At 47.7% G+C, this 25,634-nt stretch overlaps 1 protein-coding gene across 1 annotated transcript in view; it reads left to right on the top strand.

Annotated features, from left to right (window-relative positions):
• Nucleotides 1-25,634, top strand: part of RIMS4 (regulating synaptic membrane exocytosis 4) — a 48,915-nt gene that overhangs the window by 8,254 nt on the left and 15,027 nt on the right. The window contains exon 2 of the mRNA XM_035548343.1: nucleotides 24,846-24,987. Coding sequence (XP_035404236.1) covers nucleotides 24,846-24,987 — 142 coding nt within the window. The remainder of the gene's footprint in view (nucleotides 1-24,845; nucleotides 24,988-25,634) is intronic.

Here is a 25,634-nt window from a genome sequence, read left to right as displayed (position 1 = left end):
TTAAGCGAGTTACTATTGTCTTGCTCCCAGTGACGTGGGAAACAGTCGATCGCTTCTGGCTTTAGAGGAACACTTCACTCCTCTTCCCCGTGCTGATAACCCTACGTCAGGAGATGGCCGTCATCGCCACAGTCGCTCTCGCTCATCCCTCTCCCTCCTTTTTCAGCCTTTTGCGTTTTACACTAGACAAGCCTGATGTAATTCTTTGCCCAGAGCAGCTTTCCAGCACTGCCTTGCCCTCGTTGCTGTGTGCGGGCCCTTGCTCGAGGAGCATCGTGGACAGTGCTCTGGCTGAGCTCTGGCCGGCTGCTAGCAGAGAACAGTCGTCTCCCACGCTTTGGGTACGACGTTCCTATAAACACACAGCATTTGCAGGAGCATCCCTCTTCCTGACTCGCATTTCGGATGTGATCCGTGCCACTTTCCAGATTGTTCTTTGCAGGATTGCTGCCTGGCTGCTCGCTCCCTCTTTGGCCTTTGTGCATTTAATTTCTTTCTGCGTTCGGAAGCTACTACTTGGTGCCTTTGCTGAGTCTCCTCTTACTGATTTGTGGGGTGACCTATTTGATCCCATCGGTACCAGCCCAAATTCTGTACCTGTCGTTTACCCAGACCTGTGCTGCGGGGATGTTGGTGGGATTTGGGGGTGGGTGCACGGCTGTAACAGGGTGCTTTGTCCTCCCGGCTCTGGGCGCACCGCACCGTTTTTCGGATGGTTTTGGCAGCCTGAGAAGCAGAGATCTGTAACTGAGGATCCACAGGTGAACTGCACCATCCCCGCAAACCTGTTGGGACTGCGAGGTCGCTCAGCAGCAGGTCAGATTTCAGAGGCTGCAGTCTCCCTCCCCACGGCACGTGTGATTTTGTCCCTCTCTGGATCTCGCCATCCTCTTAGGTGTAAGAGCTCAGCGTTTGCGGGGTCAGACCTGCTTCCAGGGCTGCGGGACTCCCGCCAGCTGCCCACCGATACCGCGTGTATTTACAGCTAGCAGGAAATGTGTCCTGCCACGGGGACGGGAAACATGTTAATTGTGTTGCAGCCAAGATGTCTAAGAAGATTAACGTGTTTTTCTTTTTTTTTTTGTTGTTGGAAATCCAGCTCCTCATTTAGCACTTCTCAGCATCTTGGAATGATTGTGTGGGTGGCTGGTTTTTTTACTTTTATTTCTACTATTTACCTTTCCTTTCTTGTATTTGATGCATGGCATCGCAGTACTAGTAAAAAGGAAAATTTGATTCAAAAATTAAATGTTGCTGCTTTATATCCATATTTTGTTTTTAATCACATTGTCAGGAAAATAAATGAGAAGGCTTTTCCTCTTTTTCGTGCTTGTCAGACTTCCAGCTGTTGTAGCTGGTTCATTCCTGGAGAGCCACATCATGGCAAATACGACCCAGTAGCTCTCTGATGTCCAGCACGTGTCGCCGTCCCGCTGGCCGAAGCCCTGGTAGCCCATACGAGGTCTCACCGATGGCCCAGGGGATCGGGGCAGTTGCCCTGCAGCAGTTCTGCAGGGCCCTTTTACCTTCACAGGGGTTTTTGAATTAATCTGACGGTAAAGGTAGGTAGCGATTCATTCTGACTTTTGAGGTTTGTCAGTTGTCCACTGCTCCCCACCTCAACAAAACAAAAACCCCACAACCAGGATGAATTACTGTCACAGCCCAGTGTTACATTTCCCCTTTCGTCAGTGGTGATTTTGGTACCTGATTGTCAGGAAGCACACGGTTTTGTACCTGAACTGGCTGATCCCTGTACATCTGCCTTGTGAATCACAGCCCACAGATTCATCCCCTCTGGATTTGGGATTTTTGTTTCTATGTAGTTAGATGGAACAGGCTAGGCAGTATTACTTGATGTAGCTCAAGATAAAAACAAGCTTTCTGCCAAGGATCATGGTTTTGACAACCAGCGTGTGTGCTTGTTTTAAATATTAAATATGGAAAGTTGGGCAGAAATGCCTGCGAGTTCTGGTCTCTACTTTTTATTGAAAATGAATGGGATTTAGGGCCGTATCTGCCTCCAGCCATTGTGAAAATCAGCAGCAGTCCTGCAAGCATGAGGCTGAAGCTCTGCCGCCTCGAGTTTGAGCCAGCGAGCGGAGGAGCACACTCGTTGGGATGGGAACAAGCTGATGGAGGGGCACTGAAAACGCTGGTCTGGAAACCAGGGCAAGAAATGCCCAAAGTGGGCGTGCAGGCCAGCGCCCGGCCTGGCAGACAGTACACGTTAAATCAGTGATCTGTGGAGCTGGTTTCGTTAAAAGCTTCCTCGTGTGTTTTCGAAAGCGGAGCTGCCAGCTTGGTCAAAATCCAACGCCGGGGCGCTCCCAAGGGGCTGCCGGCTGCAGGGACACCCGTGGCAAAGCTCTGACAGCCCCTTCGTGCAGGCTTTGCAGGCTGCCACGTCCTCGGTGCCTCTCGGAAAACAGACAGTGTCAAAATGTTACGCGGGACGAGGACACTTCCATGGTAACGTTAGCATCCCATGACACCCGCTCCTGTACCGCGGTGTCGGTGCGTGCTGGCATCGCTGTGCCTTCCTCCTCCATCTGGGGCCGTCAGGAGCGCTGTGGCACTGATCCTACGGGATCTGTGAGCGGCTGCTGGAGGGATGGGGCTGAGGGTGGAAGAGGTGCCCTCCCTGCCCTTTCGGGTGCCTTCAATGAGGCAGGTATTCCTGCTTTCCACGTAGCGATTCCCGCATAATTCAGCTTAGAAGTATCTGCCCTTGCTTTCCGCAGCACTGGAGAAGCAGCACTCTCCCTGCCGTCGGCAGCTCGCTGGGAGATCTGCCTTGCTCCTGGCACCCCAGGCACCTGCTCCTACCTGCAGCTCCTTGTTGGGGGCTCCATGATCACTCGATGGGTGTAACGACCTGGCCACACGTGGGCTCGATCCCTTCAGCTGCCTGCTGCCCTCCAATCCTGCACGCAATCCATCGGCTGCTCCGGGCGCTGCTGGCCGTGGGGCCACCTTTGGACAGCAGCCTCAGGTCTTTGGGTAGAGGCTCCATGGTTTTGGCCTGCCTATAAATACTTCAGTTCCTGCTGCTACTTCTGCAGTAGCAGTGTCCCGCTAGGGTTCTCAGTATTTCCCGTCTGTTTTTTCCCCTTTCCTTTCTGTATTTACACGTTTCCACCAGGTGATGTTTTCCAAAATTAGCATCGTGGGTTTTTTCGCTGTGCAGACAACGCATGTTTGTTGGCTCCTTTCCCTTGACATCGAGAAAGCTGTTCTCAATGTTTTATTGATAAGCTAGAGACTTGGCAAGAAGCAAGCTGAAGATACTTTCTGTATGGCAGCCCATGGCCATTCCACCACTGATATTTTCCACTTCTGCTCGATTCTCTGGAAGAGCAGTGTATTGGTCTTGGTTTTATTATTGTGCGTGCGCTGCTTCTGAAGATTGCATGGGTAAAGAGAGTCATTTAACTGATGGTTTGTCTTCCTGAAATGCATCAGGTGTGGATGATCAAACCAGCACCACGTCAGTGCACAGCAAGCCTCATGCGGTGCTGTTGCATAAAGGGGTCACGTATGATAAAACTCAGGCTTGTGGCTTCACCATCTGGTCTGAAGGACTTCACTTGAAGGGAATGCGAGGATAAATGAAGACATGAGAAAGCACCAGTTGAAAATAAGAGAAGAGCTTGACTTTTGATCACGTCTGTTCCTCAGGACCCTCTTCTGGACTGTTTCACAATAGCAATTCTCAAATAGCTCCCTTTGGCACAGGGTTTCCTCTTCTTGAGCAATGCCAGAGACTTGAGCTATCTTTCTATAAACTTGTTTTTCATCCGTTTCCACTGAATTTCTAACTTCTGGCTAGCATCACAAGTAAATCTGTTCTTGTGACCTGTCTGCTCTGTGTCTGGAGAAACACTCTTACTGCTCTGGGACAACAGGTTTTGTTTTTGGTTTTTTTTTTTTTTAAATCCTAAACTCAGTTTTCCCAAGACCCAGCCCAAGCCAGGTGCCCCTAACATGGCATCGTGTTGGTCATATTTCACTGTTTTCTATTTTTGACTCCGTGCCGCCTAGTTTACCTACTAGAGAGACCAATGAAATATTGTATGATTGGTTGAGGTAAAGTTTGGCTTGCTGCTGTAGGAATAATACCAGGCAAATTATCCACAGTCCGTTTTAGTTGGTGTACTTGACACCGTTTTCACAGTCTGTTCGCTGCAACCATCTGCTGCAGAGAGACAGCAAGCTTGTAGGACAGACTGACTGTGGAAAATCAGGAAGTCTTGTTTCGGGCCACAATTCTGCTTAATTTCCTGAAATCTCTAAAACTGTTTATTTCCCTCAGCACCTGCCCCTGGCGTCCAAAGACTGGGCTTCCAGAGATCAGCTGTACAGGATATTAACCGCACAAGAAATGGTCGGGAGGCAGGCGGTGGAGGGAAGTGAGTCCTGGAGGGGTGACATCGTGATGGGCTGAAAAAGTTTAATTGATCAAAATGCTCCTGAATAATTTCCCAGGCTTCTGTCTGTTCTGTTACGAAAGTTTTTTTGTACAGGCTGACTGATACAAAAGTGTTCTGCAGGTGTCAGTAATGTCGGTTCGAGCAGTATTTTGCCTCAGTAAATGGTTTGAAAGCTGGATTTTGCCTGCTCTAATGCTAAATATCTATGATAGCAAAGATTCTCAGCCTTTTATTTCAGTTTGTAAGGAAAAAAAAGAAAGCTTAACATCTTGATATGAGTGCATCTTGCAAGGTTTGGGCATTGTAAAAGATTCATTGACCTGTTCTCGTAAGCTCTTACAGTTCTCAGACTTGAGATGAAATTGCAGTCAAAAGCAAACATTTTAAAACTTGCTGATCTAAGTGGTCTAACAGTCGATGTGTTTTTTCCCTTAATTTTCCTGTGCTTATCTCTTCAGAACTGCAGGTGTTCAGTCCACTAAGGCTGCAGCGCACAAAGAGGAAAAGAGCTGAAAAACTAGGACAGACTTGGATTATATTTAACAGTGTTCTATTTCAACTTGACAACCAGCTATCGAACACCTACAAGTTTGCGACTGTGATTCACTCGGAAGCTGACATAACTGATGTCACGTTGTATTAATAGCTACAGAATCGTAACTGCATTTAGCAATGAGTTTCATTAACAGTCTCTACAAACACACTGACAATCGTTTGAAAACCTGAAAATATTAGGTGTATATAAAAATGGATTATGCCATAAAGGAACCTCCCGGTACTGCCAAATTTGTTTACAGCAAGTTCTTGCAGGTGTTATGCATGATAATTCCTCTTTAGCACTTTCAGTAGGTCTTACTGATGGCAAAAAAATGTCTGAGGACTGATCCACGCTCCTAAATTAATTCCAAGCTGCTGATCTAGTAGGGTTACACACGAGTATGCTTGGCACTTGCGGCCACAGCGTTTTTCTTGGCACGTGGAAGCTGTCCAACAACCTCCTGAACGGGGCAGGCCGTTGTTTTGGGAGGCAGTCGGTAAGCCGTCATGGGTTGTCGTTGAATGCTTGGGTTTCAGCTGGAAGTGTTGTTCTGAAAGCCGTGTGTCAACGGTGCTCTGCGAGCTGAATGAAGCTGTTTGAGTTCAGCTCCCCTTTGAGCTCCGCACGTTTTCCTCGGTGTGGGCTGCTAGCCACCTCCGAGATTTTCCGGGGGAGGTGGGAGTGCTGAGTGCTTCCTCCCATCTTTTTTTGGAGATGCTGAGTTAGTAGCTAGTGATGGTGGCATGTAACTGATCCTCACCAGCCTTCGTTAGCTGTCCCGGGCTGAACGAAGCCGTTACTCTGCAGCCTTTCCACATTCCGTATGCGCTGTCTTAACGTTTGCATCAGTGGCAGAAGAGGTCAAGACTCACTCCAGAAGCGAAATGAAAACTGAGAGTCCATAGGGCATGTGGATGTCGATTTACATGGTCAGACTCTTGCTGAGACCTGCAGTGACATCCAAAAATGTCTCTGGTAGTAAATCTGTGGAGCCGTACATACATTTTGGGTAGTCTTTCTAAAACTCTGGGTACCTCTGAAAACCAGTCCACTGTTCCTCACGGCAGTCAGTCATCCACTTCCCTCAGTTTCTTCTGTCTATTATATACATCACATTGCCTCTTCTCTTCCTTCTTACCATGAATAATTCAGCTGCGTTTAAATTTTGAGGCGATGCCTGTCTCATCTGTCTACCACCCGTATTTGACATCTGCCACTTGGATGCATCCTGGCTTTTGCTGACCTCCGACTTGTAGGCTGGCCTCCCCTGCCCCCTTTCAGAGGCTGCGAGTCTCCCGAGACCAGCAGGGGTGGCTGCCTCGGGACGCAATGAAATGGCAAACAACAGCCCTTTGAAAAGCCAGGGAACACATTTATTTAAAAAAGATGGAAACCGCAGGCAATTTTTCTCATTGTCCCTTGCAGGGTTAGAAACATTGTCTTCAAGCACAACACCAAATGGCCCCTCACCCTTCCTTCCATAGAGTGTTAAGTAGCTGTCCAGATAATTAAGCATATTTTGTGGTCTTCCAGTGACGTCGTTTTGTTTTAAATGTTGCAGTGGCAAATCTTCACCGGACACATAACCCAGCAAGCGATCGAACCACCTCGGGCTCAACGTGTCTGTGTTGAAGCAGCCTATGACAGCGAAGGAGTGTAATTAGTGAGACGCACAGAATGGGATTGAAAAAAGATGTGAAAATAAGCAGAAGGATTTGAAAAGGATTAGGAGAGTAAATGACAAACCAGTAGTTAAATGGTGCATGATTAATGACTGTAGAAGTAAAAGGTTGACTAAATATTGTGACTCTGTAATGGCTGCCCCAAAGTAATAGAAAATACTTTGTTCAGAAGACTCCAGAAGTGGATTTGTATCGACACATGCTGACTCTGGGGTTAGACATGGCTTAGGTCTTAGACATTGGCTTAGGTCGAGGTGAGCACCCCGGGGCCCTTTCCAGGTTGATGGAGCTGATGACCTGAAATCCATCTTCCACCTCTAATATTGCAGATCACCACCAAAGCATCAGGTGCCCACTGAAACGCTGAGGTGGTTTATTCCCGTTGTGAGCCTTGGTACAGGTGGCCGTATCAAAACTGCCTGGAGTCACGGAGTCAACTGGTGGCTTTTTGTGGGACTAAAGGAAGAACGTCTGTACTGGAACCGTGTTTCTGTGTGCCACAAAACTGTTCTGTGTGTGCAGAAAGAGCCTGGAGGAGGTGCAGCTTCCACGGTGGTTAGAGGAGCACCTAGGAGTTACTCGGGCTGACTGAAGGGAACTTGGAGTACCTCGTTCTAACTCTCTGTCCTCATGCTGGCTTTGTCATGTCTGAACATACCTCCTGATCTGGGGTTGGATTTTGTCTCTGTTTTTTTTTGGTCATTATGTCTTAATCCTGATTTTCAAGGAGGCACTGAACTCCTGTGTATATTTAGCAAATACATTGTTGAGAACTGGGTAAAATATGGATGTTCTTTTTTGCTGTAGCACCTGTCTCTCTCACCTCTCTACTGTTTTAGGGTCCTTGCTGATGTTGTCTTTCCCTTCCAATTATTTTCTTTAAGATGCAGAAGAACAGATCTGAGAATAGCTGGAGGCCCGAAGCTGTATCGTTATGTTTTAAAGGTCAAGATTTGTGTCGAACCTCTAAAAGCCAACAGAAGTTCAGGGTGCTATCCCATAATACTGAGATGCTGACCAGAGATTCGTAGCTGACCTAATTTTTCCATTAGGAACATTAAAGCAGAACTGCAAGGTAGGGAAACTTTGAAAGCAACTGAGTGGACTGAGTGCCCGGTTTTGGCTATCGTGAAGAAAATTTGCTGATCATATTCTTTAACCTTTGGTTTGTGGTGCATGTGCTTCTTAGAAGGCAGGAAGCTATGTAGGGCATCTGCTCTCTGTTCCTCACTGGGAAGATGCTCAGCATTGGCGGAAACCGTTTCTATGGTTTTCTTCTTTTTTTAAGCAAAATCTCATTACTGTCAAGAGTAACATTTTTCCTCTTGCTGCTTTTTTATGACAACAGTGTTGGCCATAACTCGTGAAATATAATTGTTACAAGTTTCTTAGGTCTTTTTGCATGCAGGCAGCCGGCACAAACCTTCCTGAAGGGGATGAGATTTTAGGGAGATGGCTGTGAGCCCTTCTTGTTGACCCTAGCAAGGAATCCCACAAGTCTTCTGGAGGCTGTAGACACCTTCCCCCAAATCAGAGGCCTGGGGTGTGAGGCGTAAATAGTCTGTAATGGCTGTAAATAATTAGCTCTCAACAAAATGTGTGCAGTGACTTTCATCTTGTTGGTAAACTTGGCATTAAAGGTGTATATTAGGAATCTGTTACTCTTCAAAGATAAAACCATATGTATAAAATGCATCAATATGAAACATGTTCTGTCCCTATGGGACGAGGGACTGTATGAGAAATGGATTTATATTACCCATTTGCTTTATAATTGGGATCCTTGAATATGGTTCTGTGTTTGTTAAACACAAAGGGGTGTGTGTGTGTGAATTTATTGAATTTAATGCAACTGCTGTTTTATTTATAGTGCTTTCAATAGGAAAATCTTTCCATTGTAATATAACAGGCTGTGCAGGATGTGTTTGGTTATGGCAGGTAGGATTTAGAAGAGTTCGGTTCTCTCCTGGATGCGTTGCAGTGGGAGTTACTGGGAATAGCCAGCTGTGAAAGGAGAAGAATAGATCCCAAGGACCATCCTGCATGTAAGGAATCTCAGAAGACTCTTACGCAGCACTAGTCATATAAATTGAGTTCAGATGGAGAAGAGATCTGTAAATAGGTTACTGTCAGCTACTCATCATCCGCCTCTTGGCTTCGGCGGAGCGAAGGTGGGAAACAGCCGTATGAAAGAACTCAGTGATTGCAAAGAGATACTGCTTCTTAGATGAAACTGATGACATCACTTGCCATGTTTCAATGAAGAGATAAGATGCAGTGTTTCCTCTTCCAGATTTTCGCTGGACTGGCAGCCTAAGCATATCAGTAAAGCTGTCCCGAGGAAAATCAGACTCCATGTTCAGCAGCTCCCATCTTTTGCAGTTCAGTCTTTAAGCATTAAATTGCTTTGAGCTCAATAATTTATCTCCCTCCAACTGCCTTATTGTCACTTTGATTTATTAATGCGTTGGCTTGGGCAGCCGTCCTAATGCTGTATCGCAGCAAAGTAAAACCAAGGGTTGTGCTGAGCACAGATTGCAAATGTGAGCATGTTTTGTGTGAACAATAAACCATTTCCCTCTAGCTGGTCCCGGAGGGACGATGTGGTTAGTAGAATGGGCATGCAAAAACTGGAGCTCCTCAGCTCTAACCTCGTTTTGGCACTCACTATCTCCCTCTTCCAACACTCATTCTCTTTTTACCTTCTCTCGTTGTAGAAGAACTTCAGCTCATGCTTTCCTTTTTTCTTTTTCCTTCCCAGGAGTAGATTGTGATGTTTAATTAGATAATGTTTGTAGAGCGGTGAACAAAAACTGCCAAGGGTTACTGTCCTCGCTGGTATTATTAGAGCTGGAGAAAGGCTGCCAGAAGGTATTGATTACTTGGTAAAAATAAGCCCTTCAAACTTCTTTGGTCTTTATTCATTACTGCTTTTTATCTTTGCTTCCTGCAAACATTTCAGAGGGTGGATTTGTTTGCCAAAAGATCAAAACAAAGCGTTGACAAATACTGGTGCCAATTTGTAGCCTCCTGAGTGGGTGACATCAGAGGAGTTTTTGCAGTGCTCTGGAAAGTCTTTCTAGGATTTACATCCACTGGGATCCTGGAACCGCTTCACGACCAAAGCGTCCAAGTAGCCAGGTAGGGGTAGGAAGCGGAGTATCAAAAATAAGGAGAGAATTTATTTGGGGTTTGTGAAACCCTGTTGTTTATAGAGGCTTTTATATACTCCACGAAGCTGACATTGGTTTGTTTAGTGAAGTTTGTTGGTTGGTTGAGTACAAGCGGAGACTTGTAAGGTACAGGGGGTGCTGCTGAGGGTATTGGGGCTGGCTGGTGGGAAGGGCTTGCTGTCTCCTGTGTTTTCTAGTTCATCTCACAGCGATGGTTTACAGCTTCTCTCGTACCTCAGTGTGAAAAACAAAATGTCACACTCTGAATTCATTAGGCAGCTGTGCAAAGGACTGGGGACCGTTGGAAGGGAAAGCTGTTTTAAAGCTCCACTGCAGTAAAATGCAGTGGAGGAAGTCACATATCTCTAGTAGAAAATATATGAAAAAGTCAAATTTTGCGTAACTTTCAAAGGGCCAAGTCGTGCTTGATAAAATGGAATTTCTGAGGAGAAGGGATACAACCGAAGGACGCTCTGAGAAGGAATATTGACTCGCAGGGTGCCAGGAAGATGCATCATAGTCATTTATGGATCCAGAGAGCTGAAATTTTGATTTGCTTCAAAATCAAATGCCGTATAGCTTACTCTGATTGAAGCAGGTGGTCGGAGCAGAAGTGAGAGACAATGCCTTTCTCCAAAGTAGGCCAAGGGCAAGGCACGGACCTCCAACCATCTGCACGTGTATGACCTAGTAACTGCTGCAGCGGGGAGACAGAAACCTGGGTTTAGGGGAGACTGCACAGTGCTGCTGTGCGCGTGTCAGACTCGCAAATGGATTCTTTGGTTATCACAGGTCCCCTTTGTGTTCATTTTCTGCCATTATTCCAAGCGCTGAGCTTCTTCGAATTAGCATTTGGGTAAATGGGGAGGTTTTAAGCAAATACTGATGACTGCATGCAGTGAGAGCCATCCAACAGGGTGAGACCCGACCTGTCACAGAGCAGAGGGCACATCTTGTCAGAGCCATCCATTAGCAGGTCCTGTGCTGGCCTGGCACGCCAGCCTGCTTGCTGACAGCCCCTTCTGGGCGTGCTGGCCAACGTTACTCTGCAGCAGTCTTGACCAAACACCGGCTTCTTTCCTTTTAAGACTCATTGCAATTCATGAACAAAAATGACAAGAACCGTCAGCAGCTGCGATAAACTCATCCCCCAGTGCTAGTTGCTCAGATTTCTAGAATTAACAAAGATGTGAGCAAGCTTTCCAGCTGCCTGCTGTGTAAAGTATGGGTGAAACAGTTTTTTTTTTTTTCCATTTAGTTAAATCAAGTGACAGAAGGAATGTGCAGCTGTGTAGGTACAGTACCAGTACAAGGCTGAAGGGAGGGGTGGTGCTGATGCTAAGAAGTGACAAAGAGGTTTCTTTTATTATTGAGATGTGTCATAACCCATCAGTATCTTACAGACAGCGGAGGAGCCATGGGACACAGGACAGCGAAGACACGACAGTATGTTTTTAACGTTCTTTCAGTGGAGCTGTTTGCATGTAGTTGTCTGTTTGAGGAAACCACTGAGTGTAGGTTGTAATCCTGGTGCTGCTCGGTAAGTCCTCGTGTGGTTGTTGCAGCATCCCAGTGGTCCAGGCACGCTCAGCATGCTGAGGGGTGAGGAGCTGGTGCTCTGCGGGGGAAAAGGGTCCCGGTGGGCTGGGCACAGATGGTGACTGGTAACCAGTGATAGGACTAGAGGGAATGGCCTCAAGTTGCGCCAGGGGAGCCTCAGGTTGGAAATGAGGAGACATTTCTTCTCAGAAAGAGCAGTCAAGCTCTGGGAGGGGTTGCCCAGGGAAGTGGTGGAGTCACCGTCCCTGGGGGTGTTCAAGGGAAGGCTGGACGTGGTGCTTAGGGCCGTGGGTTAGTGGGTGATGGTGGTGGTAGGGGGACGGTTGGGCCAGGTGATCTTGGAGGTCTCTTCCAACCTTAATGATCCTGTGATTCAGGGCACAGGCCCAGCATCTTCCTCTGCTCCTGAATTTTATTCCCCCCTATTAGTTTAGTCCAGTTGCTTTTCAGTCCCTTGTTAATGCCCAGCAGTGCCACAGTGTCCCATGGCGAGGAGATGGCACTTGGCAGTGAGCAGAGTCCGCTGCCCCTCTCTCATCCCGATGCCCTAAATCATTGGGATGAGAGGTTCCGGGCCGTGGGTTGCCATAGGGCTGCGGTGGGGCAGCCTTTAATTTTAGCACGTTATGCTGGTTTAATGACAGTAATAGAAAGTCAATTTATAGGCAAGAACAAATTGCCTTTTTATGCGGGGAGGAGGATAATTCCTCCCCTGTGTTACATTATTAAATTTGTAATCTTCATTTCTAATGCTTTTCAAAAGAGAATATTAACAGAATCTACAATACAGATTTTAAATTTATGAGCTGCATTTTTTTCCCCAAACTCGTCAGATTGTATAATTTATCTTTAAAGGTGAACTTCAGCAAGGTTTTTTTTAACGTAATGAATTAAAATCCCTTAATCGCTACCTATCTCTGGACAAGCTTAAAGGCTCCGAAGGTACTTAAATTTTAAATAGAAATAATGGAGATCTATTTCCATCTTTGCTGAGTGGTGAGTTCTGAGTTCAGGCTTATTCCCTAGCGATAAAAGACACCAGCAGAAAAAAATGACACATTTTCGTATGCCGTTTGCGAGGGAGAAGGCTGTGGTGATGCTCTTTTTTGTTGCCAGGGAAACCGAGCGCTGAACCGGTGGCAGGAGAGGGAGGAGAGGAGAGGATGATGCTGCTTCGCTCCGAGCTCGCTCCAAAATTCTCACTTGTGGTCAGGGACTGCACGGGCTGGGACCTGGGGTCTCTCTCTGAAGCTCGTTTTCTGATGTGGCTGAGGTTCGGTTTCACGTTAGCTGAAATAAGCAGGAAGGTTGCAGCTCTGTCCTGGCACAGGTCGCATCTGGCACACAAGCAGATGGACGCGGGTCACCAGCGTGGTCCCTGTACAGGGTGCTCCGAAGGCAGCTTTGGGGGAAAAGGTGTTATGCGGCCAGGTACCCACCTTGAGAAATCCCAAGGCCTTTTTACATCAGCCCAGCCTCCGCTTAAGTGTGAGAATACGCATGTACAAGTGAAATGCAAGTCTCAAAAGCAAGCGGGTTGTGACACGGATGCTTCGCTAGCAAGGGTAATGCGCGGTGTCCTCTGACCTCCGGGTCCTTGCTGTGCATGGCCAGGAGCTGCCGGTGAAGAAGTTCCCACCAAAGGCTTTTTCTTTACATTAAAACGTTCCCTCCCACCAAACAGAGATGCACATTGCTGTGTAATGCCTGATCTTCCTGGGTGGGCAGTGTTGTCTGCAGAGCTGACACTGTGGACGTGGTCATCTCTTCTCATTTCTGCTCCCCAGGTCAAGGGAGAGAAACCAGCAAGGCGCTCAAAAAGCTTTCGTTCATCCCTGCTCCTTCTAAATACATTTAGAAAGATTTGGCACAAATCGTGAGCTTTTGGTGAACTTGCTGCCATGTATGTGTCATTGGGCAATTCAAACCATACGAGGCTTTTATTTTTTTATACCAAGTGCTCCTGTTGTGCACGCAGGAGACAGATGTAGGAGGCGGTTACGTGCCTGCCACGTCAGTGGGAGAGAGTATTGCTTGGATGGGAGAGTCCTTCTGCACCTCTGTAAGGTCTGGGCTGTGAAAAATTTTGCTTGACTGTTTTTTTTTTTATTATTGTTTGGCTGGGAGCCTGCTATGACATTTCAGTGTCCCAGTTTTTAGTCCTGGATGGTGTTTTTCAGTGCTTGACGTGTTCCCTTGTCACCAGTTGAAGACACCCATCAAGGCGGTGTGATTGACAGGGCTGTTTCCTATGTGACGTGACCCGGTGTTTTGACCACTTTGATTTGTAATTAACCATGAATCACGTTGCAGCAGTAGCTTAAAATGCGATGGCTGGTCCTGTGCTGCATCCAGGCGCAGGAAGCCTGACCCTCTCTTCCAGCAGCCAAATAACCACGTCCACAAAGGGCACGGTGCTCTACTTGCACCCCACCTGAGCAGAACCAGGCGCTCGAGCTGTGTTAGAGTAATCCGTGCTCCTGAAAAGTGACCGAGTGAGAGAACCCGTATGAGCAGAGTGGCTCCGTCTGCAAGAGCAAGTTTGCTGCAGGTATTCCGTGAACGCACCTTTGCAGAAGCCTGACACAGGTGGTTGTATCGTCTGGTGAAACTGAACTGAGGAGCCGAATGCCTGGGATTGTTCGGCTCTTCTGGAAGCCAGGCCATCTTCTCCCTCTCTCTGCGTCTACAGTGGATCAAATAACTGCTTCCAAATGGACGCAAGTTATTAAGCAGTGTGTATAATTAAAGTCAGCTCCTTGTGAATTTGATCATTCATTTCCTTAAGGAAAATGTGATGAAGTAATTACAACCCAAGCTAAACACAAATCAAATGCTATTCTAAGTGCGACTCTGCACCATGAGTCTAGTTTATGAATGACTCTGGGGTTCTGTGGCTTCATGCCTGTTAAAGAAATGTGGCTGCATTTTTAATTGTTTATAACAAATGAACAAAAGACTGCATGACTCATTTATTGTGTCAAGACCAATGCTCGCTCTTTGTGCTCACACATGTGGTTTTGACAAAGCGGCGTGCTGTTAAAAGAGCTTCGCTGGGACTGAAGAGAAGGGAAAAATCTCGTGAATAAGATCTCATGTAAGAGCTTGTCAGCTTTTTCCCCTGAATTTTGTCTGACCGAAAACTAAACTTTACCTGCCTTAGCTGTGAATTTGAGAGGCAATTATTTCTTCAATGCTGAAGTCAGAGCCCTGTCCTCACCATCTCCTCTCTCTCGATTACTCCTTTAACTGCAGCACAGGCTTTCCAGTTTCAGCTGAATTTGGCGGGGAGCTAGGAGATACGCACACCCTGTGAATGCTCTTTGAAAAGGTGGCTATGGATGGGGAGAAAGACATGAATTAGTGCCCCAGAAGGGAAGTCCTGAGTGAGAACAAGATGCTGGAGCTGAGCGTTTTAAATCCCTGTATGGAAAGGCGTGTTAGCCTCTCTGAGAAGTTTGGGTTGCTCCAGGGTGCTCATGACCTCAGAGTCCTCATCCACGACAGGAGAGCACAGCTCACGAGCAGGAGACAGATGTAGGAGGCGGTTACGTGCCTGCCATGTCTGTGGGAGAGCGTATCGCTTGGATGGGAGAGTCCTTCTGCACCTCTGTAGGGTCTGGGCTGTGAAAAATTTTGCTTGACTGTTTTTCTGTTATTTTTTGGTTAGGAGCCTGCCAATGACATTTCAGTGTTTTACCCATTGCCTTTTTGCGGTAAGGAGCAGGACGGCGGGCTCTTCCTAGAGGAGTGAATTGCGAGCAGGCAGGCTCACAGGGCTCAGGAAGGGCAGAAGGAGCTTCTCGCAAAGCTTCCTGCTTTAGCGAAGCACAGGCAGGGCAGCTCTTTCATCTTCTGCCGTCATTTTCTTATAGTGATGTTTTCTAGCTGCTTTATTTTTGAGAAGTCACCTCATTTTTGTGATCCTCTTCTAAACTGAGAGGTTTTCTGCAGCTCAGGCTCATTCATATTTCAGATCCTGGACTTAAACAATGTCCTCAGAGTTATTAATAGTTTAAGATGGATGGCAGAATTAGGACAGAGTGCTCTGGTTCAACTCCCTTGTAATTAACCAGAAATCCTGACCTGGCCTTTCTACCTGATGTTGGTCTGCTGGAGGACTTCCAAGGACACGTATCGGCTCCACCTCAGGTCTTTCCTGTGAAATAACAACAAGAAAGCTCAGGGATGGCCCTGGCAAATGAACTTGCCTCTCACCTTTTGGCTTTTCATGTTTTCCCAATGCCCAAACCTTCATACCTTGCAAAGTTTGGGGTTTTGAAGCGAGAAGGTTGTGCTTTGAAACACTCGTCATTGTTAGTGCTGTGCCTGACATTTCCCCCGGCTTAATGGGGAATAAATATTGCCATGCAGTGGTAAAATAGTTTGTGTTATTTATTGTTACTAATAGCCCGTGGCTGTGCCAAGTGTACCTGCTCTGCTCTGAGCCTGCCAGCTCAACCTTCCTGGGCTGGGGGTGTATTTAGGTAGCAGACCCCCAGCGCCTTCCAGCCGGGGCGGGCAGGTGCCAAGGAGGGGTGGTTAAACACCGAGTGACCCTCACACCCCCAAAATCCAAGAAGTGGCAAGATTGGCTCCCCTCTTTGCTCTGCAGTGTGTATATGTGTCGTTTATTGCATTACAGATACCATAGTAAGGCTTTGTTTTTGTTTAAATGAATCACTCCTCGCTCAGACAGAAAAGAAGAAGATGGGGAAGCGCCCGGGACGTGGCTGAGAGACGCGGCTCTGCCCAGGACGGTCGCTGCAGCGTCAGCAGTCCCGTGCCTGCCTGTCCCTAGAGAGCTGGGCCAGCCAGCAGGGAGGGAGTTGGGCTTCGCTGGGAGGCTGTTGAGGAATTCTTACAGCAGTGAACGTTCTGTGTGCATGCAGACGTTTCGTGTAATCGCTCCTTCCTGCAAAGCGCGGCAGACTGGGGGAAGAGCAGGGGGCAGCGCGTTCCATTTTCTTATGAAAATAAAGATGCAGAACCAGCCATCAGACGAAGCTATTTGGATTCTGCTCCTGCAAACAGGGAAAAAAAAAAAAGACACATGGAAAGAATTCTGAGAAGTCTTGCGGCAAAGCAGTTCCCATGAAATACTCTGAGAGAAACGATCAAGTTTTTATAGTGCTGTGGTGCTGAAACTTTTTTTCAGTGGGGAAAAGCTTATGCCCTTTTTTTATCATAGTCAAAAATCTCTTTAAAAGTCATTGGCGGTGCAGTATATAGGCTTACCTCCGGGTTTCTTAGCTTTGACTCTTTTGTAGGTAGGAAAATTTGAGATTTTTTTCCTTCGCTGACGTGATTTGTTGAAAATTGCAGAACATGAGAGTTGCAGAACTCATTAGAAATTTTAAAATGAGGCTGTTGGCCATTTAATTCTGTTATACAGCTGAATTGTCAAAAAGGTCAGATAATTAAACGTAGCATCATGGAAACTGTGTTTAACCTCAAAAGGAGCAGAAAAAAGATGACGTTTTCCTAGTTTAAGGTACGAAAGCGGGTCTCGGGAAGACGGGCAGCAAAGCAGTGATTTACCGGTGCTCCCCCCAGCCTGGCAGTGGAGACGTGCGGGTATCGGCACGGCGGGGTGACAGCAAACCGCAGCTCGGGCAGCTCGGAGGAGCAAACTCTTGCTGCTCCAGTAGGGGCCGAGGAGCCGGGGATCTGGGCTGGGCGGCAGGGTGGTTGGGAGCTGCAGGCAAGCCTGAAAACAGATGTGTGGTTTTTGGAGCTTCCCCTGCTCACAGTGGGAGGGAGGTGAAGGCAAAGTGCTCCTCTCCCGGGGCTGGCGTGGGCGGAGGGAAGGACGGGCTGCGCAGGGGAGCGTTGGATCTGTGTGCTAATTTTAGCATTTATAGGAAGGAAGAGGAAGAAAGTTAGCTTTGGCCTACCTAAATTAAGCTCTGTTGGGCTTTAAAAATAGGACTGCTGCTGTATGCAGACTTGCAGACCTCCCGTACCCCGCTGAGCTGCGTGATGCTCCTCCGTGCACTGGGGGAAGCTCCCTCCTGGGCATCCCAGTGGGTAAGCAAAGGAAGCCTCTGGGCCTGCTGCTGGGTGCCTTCTTCCAGCTACCTAATAAAAATAACCCTCTGAATGATCCTGGTCACCTCAGTGGTGGGGAGGAAGAGGACAAAATACGGGTTTGGGGGAGGGTTGGTTTGATTTGTACATCCTGGGCATGGGTGCAACTGCTGCCTGGCACTGTGGGCAAGGAAAGGCAGGGCTAGACACCAGGACGAAAGACAGAAGGATGACTGTCCTTCTACAGCCATGTGGATGCACGTAATCTGCACAGATTAAGAATCAACGTGTTAAAATATTTTTTCCATCCCACGGAAGATTTTCTGTTTAATTTGGAAAGAAAGGGTGTAATTTTATTAGTGGCTGAAACTAGGACAAGGGGAATGAAGCAAACAGCCTGATTAGTGCCCCTGTTTATCCCCAGCCATTTTCTGTCGTTTCTGGTGGATTATTCAGGCTGTGATGATAGCCTGGCATGTTCCGGAGCACAGCACAAGCTGCCTCTCTTTAGGTGCTCATAATTCACACTCCATTACGATGTCGACTTTGGGAATACTTGGCAGGATGTTGGAGCTTGCCAGGCATGATGAGATTGAGTTCATCTCGTTAAACTGCATTCTGCAATGTACTTATATATTTTTCCTCAGCAATAGCATCCCCTTAGGAGAACAGCGTGGCTCGCTCCAAACACAGCTACCGATGTAAAAGGGCCGGCGATGCCCAACGCAGCCGCTCGGCTCGGCGTGTGCCAGGCTGCCACAGGTGCTGGATGCTCGAGCACGGCTGTGGGAAGACTCTCCCTTTTTTCTTTGTGATTCTGAACAATGCAGTTCTTTTATTAGTCGCAGAATTGATTCACAGCACGCAAATCTTCGCACGTGTCTGTAGGGATTCAGCATCTGACCAAACAGAAAGAAATCTCGCATTTTTAAAGCCATTAGGGACGACAATGGAGTGAAAAAGTTTGAAGTGGAAATGTGAGCGCGTTGGCTCTTTCTCAGTAGAGTACTGGAAAATAAAAAGTGGGTACAGTGGTCAGTGCTTCAGCAGAACCCCATGGGGTGCTGAGCTGAGATGCCCCCGCGTCTTTTTCTTTATGCCCAAAGGTGTGCCAGGGCCCGGCTGTTGGACTCGGGGATCCATCCTTCTTCCTCATCTCAGCAGGTGATGTCTCCGGATGGGCGATCGGTGCTTTCCTTGTCCATTTTCAGCCCCAAACGGACTCGCACCACCTCTTCTCTGGGGCAGACCTTCATGGAGAAGAAAGCCGGAATCAGCTCTTTGGCTTTGACCTTGGGAGTGAAGTCCGAAGCAGTGGAAAATGAACGGACTTGCAAGACCTTGTTTGTGCAGGCAGGTTCAGCACCATCTGCTGTGCAGCTCGGGGAACATCTCTGCAGGCTGCCGGGTCCTGTCCCAGCCAGCCACGCGCCCTGGTACCCCTGGACGGATGCTGACAGCAGGCACGCGGTGCTGTCTCGTTCTTCTCCCTCATCTCTGCAGATCTCTGCTGCTCGTCTCTGCTTCTACACGCTCTGCAACGTGCAGCAAAGAGTGCGTTGGCTCAGTCGGATGGGTTTTTCTCTGTTTCCCTGCTGGGGTTGTCAATTCTCCACGCTGTACAAGTGCTGCTTTGTACCTGGGCCTCAGTTTGGAGCCAGGCAGATGATTCACTTGCGGAGGAACCCAGGTGTGAAGCCAGAGAGCTGAGCATGCCCAGGTCAATATCCCACAGCATGCAGGGATGCACATCAATGCGCGCTGCCTGGCTGGTGTAAGAACACAATACAAATGCCGCCTCTTTGCCCAGGCTTGGACCGGTCTTTCCTGAAAAAGACAGACGTATTTTGTCCTGAGCTTTGCAGTAGGAGCAAATGCAACCGGAAAGTAAGCATCCAAGTGATTTCCCCTCCTGATTTTCCCCCTCGCACTCCAAGTTTGGGAAGAAAAAAAGCTGCCCAGGCTGCTCTGCTGGACGCTTAGGGTGTACTGGGTGGCCTCACTGGTGCAACTGGCCATGTGCTTTGGGTACCAGCACGTTCTGGGCTTGGAAGCAGCCAGTTAATCTAGGAGCAAGGCTGATCGAGTTGAAATTCAGTCAATTTGTGATCTAAGGGTTAAATCAATACCAATTAATTCTAAAGCGTGGGAGGGCCTGTATCGCATCCGTCATGCTTTTTGTGGCAGTAGCATTCAGCAAGCCAAGCAAACAGAGGAGAAAATTAAAAACAAACTGGGAAAGAGAAGGAAGATACCGAGCACTTGGGTGGTGGTGGGATGGAGCAGCGGGAGGTGCTGGAAGGTGACGTGAGGACAGCAGCGCAAGGGGCGCGCTGTGCCTCCAACATCAGCTCCGCAGCCTCCCATCGTGGTGTAATCCTGCGCGATAGCGCTAATTGCATAACCGCGACCTTGTAACGAGCTGTTGCAGAACTCGCGTAGATTTTTCAAGACTCGCTGTTCTCTGAGCACAGAGACCTGCCAGTAACAGAAAGAGCTTTAACGAGTCAGGTGGCAGGCTGCTGGGGGAGAGCGGGAGAGACAGCGGCTGTTTCCTTGGGGGAGAGGAGGAGGATGCCACTGGTTTACTTTATTTATTTACTTCCCAGCCCCAAGATTAAGGCAAATACAGTTTTGGGGCAGTCAGTTCAGCCTTAGTATCCTCATCATCCTCGTGAAGGGATGCCTCGCAGTGCAGCTGACGGATGACAATGTATTTACGGAAGAGGATGCTCCGAGGGGTGCTGAGCTCTGTGCAGGGTACCTGCGCGGTCACCTTACCCCTCTTCATCCACTACTGGGTTGTCTGGAGGAAACTTCTGCTTTGTTGGTCTGATGCTGCTCCGAGACAGAATTAAGGGAATCATGATAATGAGGTTTAATTAATACGGAACAAAATGGTGCGAATATAATTAATACCAGTCAAGAAGGATTTGGGGAAAGTGGGTCTTGTCAGACTTTTTTATGCCTGTTTTAGTGGAAGCAGGTATCTGGGTAAATGTGATGCATATGTAAGGGTTTTGACCTAGAACAACATGACCTTAAAAAACGTGATAGTGACAAATAGATTAAAAACCTGCTTCACTTCTCAAAAAGCACTCGGCAAGGAAAACTCTAAGACAAGAGGCTATTTCGAAGGTGTGGTGCCATTCAGCATTTTCATTTGGTGTGGAGCAAATGTGGATTTAAATCTTACCAGATTCACAGGTGATGAGCACATGAGCAGGGTAGTAAATAGTACCAAGGGTGGGAGAGTTGGATAGAGCTGTGTGGACTGTTTCCTAAGATGTCTCCATTAAATTGTGGTGTTTTTTTTTCTTACATGTTAATACTCTACAAGGCCATGCCAGCAAGCCGGGCAGGGCCTGCATAGCATCAATGAGGCGTGATGCTCTACCAAGAGCTTACTGGGGTCTTGGGAGGTGCAAGGAGAAGCAGTGAAGACAAGAGTACAAGCTGAATTCTACCTTTGTACTTTATTTTTTTGATTTTAATTTTTGCAATAAAATGCAGTCTCCGATTCCAATGCGCTTGTTCTCAACAGGGTGTTTAAAACCTGGGAAGGTCATTGAAATGATTCAAGGGCAAGAGACAAAAAATGCCAGAGCATGAGAAACATAAAGAGCTCAGTCTGTTTAACTTGTCAGAAAAGATTGAGAGGTGACGATTACGCTGCAGAGGAGCCTTTCAGCGAGAGCACAAAGCAGCCCTCGTGGTGCAGAAGGACATTAAAAACCTGATGGCGAAAAGCCGAAGCCAGGCAAACTTCAGTCACTTCTTTAAATGTCAAGCAGTGAAATAAACTGCGCAGGCAAATGGCAGATTCTCCATCTCTCTGTCTTCCAGTCCGGAGCAGATACATTTTTAGAAGATATTCTTTAGCTAAACACAAATTGTTTGGCTGAGCAGAGCGTGAACTAGCAAGGTCCGAGCTGCTGTCAAGGCGGAAAGCCTGTCGGAGCGTCTGTTGCTCCCTTCTGGTCCTCGGCATCCACGAGGTGCTGGGTGCCCTCAGCTTGGGAATTGGGGCAAAACATTTCTTCCCAAGGTCATTCTGAGCCTGGCTCTGCTCTTCAGCTGCGTGTTGTGCCCAGGGCTCGATCAGCTGCTTAACCTTCGTGGTTTACTGCTTGATTGGAGGAGGTGCAGGGAATAAATCCGGAGATGCTGCAGGAAACGTCAATACCACTCCAGCTTGTTCCAGGTAGCGCTCACAACTGAGACAAATGGGTTTGCCAGGCAGTGCTCACAGGGGGCTGATCATTTACATTCTTGATTTGCAAAGGAGTTGAAGGCTTCGGGTTATCAGGGAGGGGATTCAGCCCCTGCACGATGCTCCACGTTGCCCAGAGGCTGCTAAGAGCAGACAATTGCTCGCAAAATGTTTTCGGTCTGCAGGCAAGCAATGCAGATTTGTGCTGACTCTTTCCAGGTATGTTACTTCTGATCCTGGGCTTCTCTCCCAGCTGAGGGAGTTAAAGGAACGTAAATTTTTGTTATGTGCCGACCACAGGTAGGGTTTCACTGAGGGGTTCAAGCAGCTCAGGAACCTGCATCCTATCTCTGATGGCATCTGTGGTGCTCCTGCGGGTCTCGGGCGGCAGTGGTGCGGGAGCTTGCCTTTTTGGCAAGTCACATTCCTCCCCTTCTGCTCAAGGGAAGCTTCTGGCAAAAAGGTGAAGGGGAACAAGGCTGGAGAAACCTTTCTGCGGAGTAACTGGAGGTGGTTTGTTGGGTGCAGCCATCAGTGTATGCTCCTACCCGGGAAAGGAGGGGAGGGATGAAGGACTCTTGTCACTGCGGTCACAACTCATCCTTTGCGTCTGACCTACTCCTGGCTGGTTTCCCAGAGTTTCCCCATTATCATAATCCCTTTTTTTTTTTTTTTTCCCTTTCCCTTTTACGTAAGAACATCTCCATGTCATAGCAGTGAATGTGATCAGGAATACTGGAAAACCACCCACTTGCAGAAGGCCTGGAAGAGCGAGTGAGAGGCGTTTGGAATCGCCTGTCTCCCGACGCAGGAGGCAGTCTGCCTGCCCTGCCCTCCCTCCTGATCCCATTTCCCGATGCAGGAGGCATTCTGCCTGCCCTCTCTCCTGGTCCCCCGTGGCCAGCAGCAGGTGGCCGTGCCCCAGGCTCCGGCTCCGGGTGATGCAAAGCCACGAGCACCTTGCCTTGCTCTAATGCCTCGCTCTGCCCCGAGCCTCTGTCTTGTTGCCAGATGTGGACGTCTAGTCCTGTAAGCATGCACGTCTCCAGGCATGGCTAATTAGGTTGGAGAAATAATCTAGATTTTTTCTTTTTTTTAAGCAGGTGTTGTATAGCTGGGCTACTGGATGTTTTTCCTTTCTTTTCTACATCTTTGTCAATTTGTTGCTTTGGCTCTGCTTGCCCACCCAGGGTCTAGTAATAACTAACCTACAAGGTGCAGGAGAATGAGTGTGCTGAGAGTGCGCATGTGGAGGAGGGCTGGGAACTGATGGATGAGGTGCCCGAAAGGTTGTTTGGGGAGGGCAGTGAGAGACACAAGTGAAACGGACCATCAAGTCTGTCCACAGGGCTGGGGGATGCTCTCTGCAAGGAACCTAGAAACCCCGTCAGAGGCTCCAAGCAAACTGTACAAGCCTTGTAGAAGGTACATCAAAGGCAACTGTTCTGCAGTGGTTGGGGAAATAGGTAAGGCCATTTCCTGAGGCTTTGCTTTTACTTATGCCTTTACTAATATTCTTGCCTGAAGGTTTGTATTTTGGAAGCACTTAAAAAATACCTAGTTTACGTTTGTGGGTCTTCCTGATTTATACGATGTGCTTTGTACATTGCTCTAGGCACGCAAACAATACCAACTGTAGTTAACATTAACTCAAAACATGTGTATTCCAGTTTTTAGCCCACAGGGACGTATGTATACATGCTGCACCATATGTGGGGACAGCTGCTGGTGCAGAGCCCTGGGGCCGACATGGTTACCCGGTCGGAAACCTCGGGATACTGGAGGAAAAGGGACTTCTGGCTGAGTTTATAGGAGAATTTCTGTCTTTGCATTTCATTGCAATTAAAATTTGAGAGTTGGAACTGGAAGTATTCTGGTATCTTAGTGATTTGAAACGTGCCTGTTACACCAGGCCCCAAAGAAAAGTATTTTTAAGTCAAGCGGCTCGCTACACAAAAAAGTGTTCTGCATATTTTAGAGGTTCGTACAGTTACCCGCATATTTCTCTAAAGTAGGAGGGAAAGACTCAATTTCTTTAATATAGACTCAATTTCTTTAATATTTGGAGAGCTGGGTCATTTCTTCTGCTGGGCGGAACTCAAAAACTGGTGGATTTCTGAGAGCAGTGTGACTTCGCAGCATTGCGCTCTCTCCTCGGTGCTGTCAGGGAGGCTGCTGCCATAATAACAAAAAATAAATTAATAGAAGTAATCGGGAGGTCTGGGGGGTTAGAGGTTCGTTGCCTGAATCCAGATTTAACAGATAGGCACCTTTAAAAGGGTTTAGATGTTCAGCTTTGTTCAGAAAACTTGCAGATGATGCGTTTCAGGATGAGTGCGGTATGTGGGATGAAATTTGGAGCTTCCTAGCACCAGCTAAAGCAATTAATAGTAATGGTATTCATTACATGCTCATTACATAACGTGGCTTGTTCTGAGAAACAGACTGCTAGAGAAGGAGGATGGAAATAGCAACTGTTAATTTCAGAGGGCTGAGCCTCTGAAGGTTGCACCCAGGAGGGAAGAGAGCCTACTTAATTCCCTTTGCTGTGCCCCAAGGAGTGTGCGAAGGGGAATAGGCCTCTCTGCGGGGTTTTCCACTGCTGGTGCCATTCCAGGTGCCAGCATCAGGGAATAGTTTGGCTGTTCCCAGCTGTTTCCCTGTTTTACGCCTGGGATGGTTCCTGCCCTCGCAGCACTCCTGGTGCTGCCTGGCCTTATCCTTCCCTGCTGGTCCTTCAGTGCTGACCACAGGCTGTGGCTCTTTGCTGCTCCTCGCAATCAGAGGTGTCAACGTGGGATTTAAGGAGTGTTTCCAGGCTTGGTCGAGCTGTACGCCTCAGTCTGCCCATGGTTATTGTTACCCATCACAGATTGGGTAGAGACATACAGAAAGCCAGCTTGCGTGCGTGTGTGCACCTGCACTCGATGCATAATTAATTGGTACAAATGCCTGAAATAGGTAGGGTGGTGTGTATATTTGGAGGATCTGCTGGGCCCTGGCTTGCTGGATCTCTGGGTTGGCTCCAGAGACGGCTGGGAGCTGTTGCTGAAGCAGGGCTGAGTGACAAAACGCAGCGTGAGAGCAAAGTGCTGCCTGGCTGCCAGCTTGCCGGGCTGGTCGTCTGAAAGACCTACCCTGCTTCTCCTTGACTCTGCTGTTGCAAAAGGCTGGCAGAAAAATAGCTGACTGCCTCTTCTCCCCTTTTGTTCCTAGATGGGGACGGTCGGAGACTCAAAGGAGCCATCCAAAGGAGCACAGAAACGGGGCTGGCTGTCGAAATGCCCAGCCGGACCGTCCGTCAAGCCAGCCACGAGTCCATCGAGGACAGCATGAACAGCTATGGATCAGAGGGAAAGTAAGTCACCGAAAGCGTCTGGATAATCACTTGTGGGATGCTCTGTTCTTCTTACACCTATTAATTTTCCTCCGGTGTGATAGATGATGTGTTTGTCAGACTCATCTCTGCTGCAGGTGTACTGCCCATTCAATTACAGCAGGTCTCTCTTCCTGCATAGCTGGCACATACTTTAGCTGTTTATATACTTCTTTAGTGTCCTCATTATTCTGAGCTGAAGCAGATACCCATTACTTTTAACAGCTTTGCTTTTAGAAGAATAATTCAGGGTGAATAGCTGAGGCCCATTACAGGTGATAAATTATAAGCTGGCAGTCTTTAATGTTGCACAATAGCTGTCTCCCCTATTTCAAAAGAGCCTTTTGCTTTGGGAAACAAAAAATTAAAAAAAATATGCTAGGGTGATGAGAATGATGCAAGTAGCGAAATAATTATTCTGATATCAAAGTACATATTTAGAAACTGTAGTTAGAAGGTTTTGTTAACAAACTTTCTTTTCTGTTTCATCTGAGTTAGTGTCCTAAAAAAATGTATTTTAGAACTGGTTTTTGACCCCAAGAAGGGTTATAACACCTCCTATTGCATTTAGGCCCTATAACTTAATGCAAAGCAGTGGATCCATGGTCCGTAACTTCAAGGACTGGCTT

The sequence above is a fragment of the Cygnus atratus genome, chromosome 16 (genome assembly GCF_013377495.2).
Source record: "Cygnus atratus isolate AKBS03 ecotype Queensland, Australia chromosome 16, CAtr_DNAZoo_HiC_assembly, whole genome shotgun sequence".
NCBI classification, from domain to species: Eukaryota; Metazoa; Chordata; class Aves; order Anseriformes; family Anatidae; genus Cygnus; species Cygnus atratus.
This window is presented reverse-complemented; position numbering and strand designations above follow the sequence as displayed.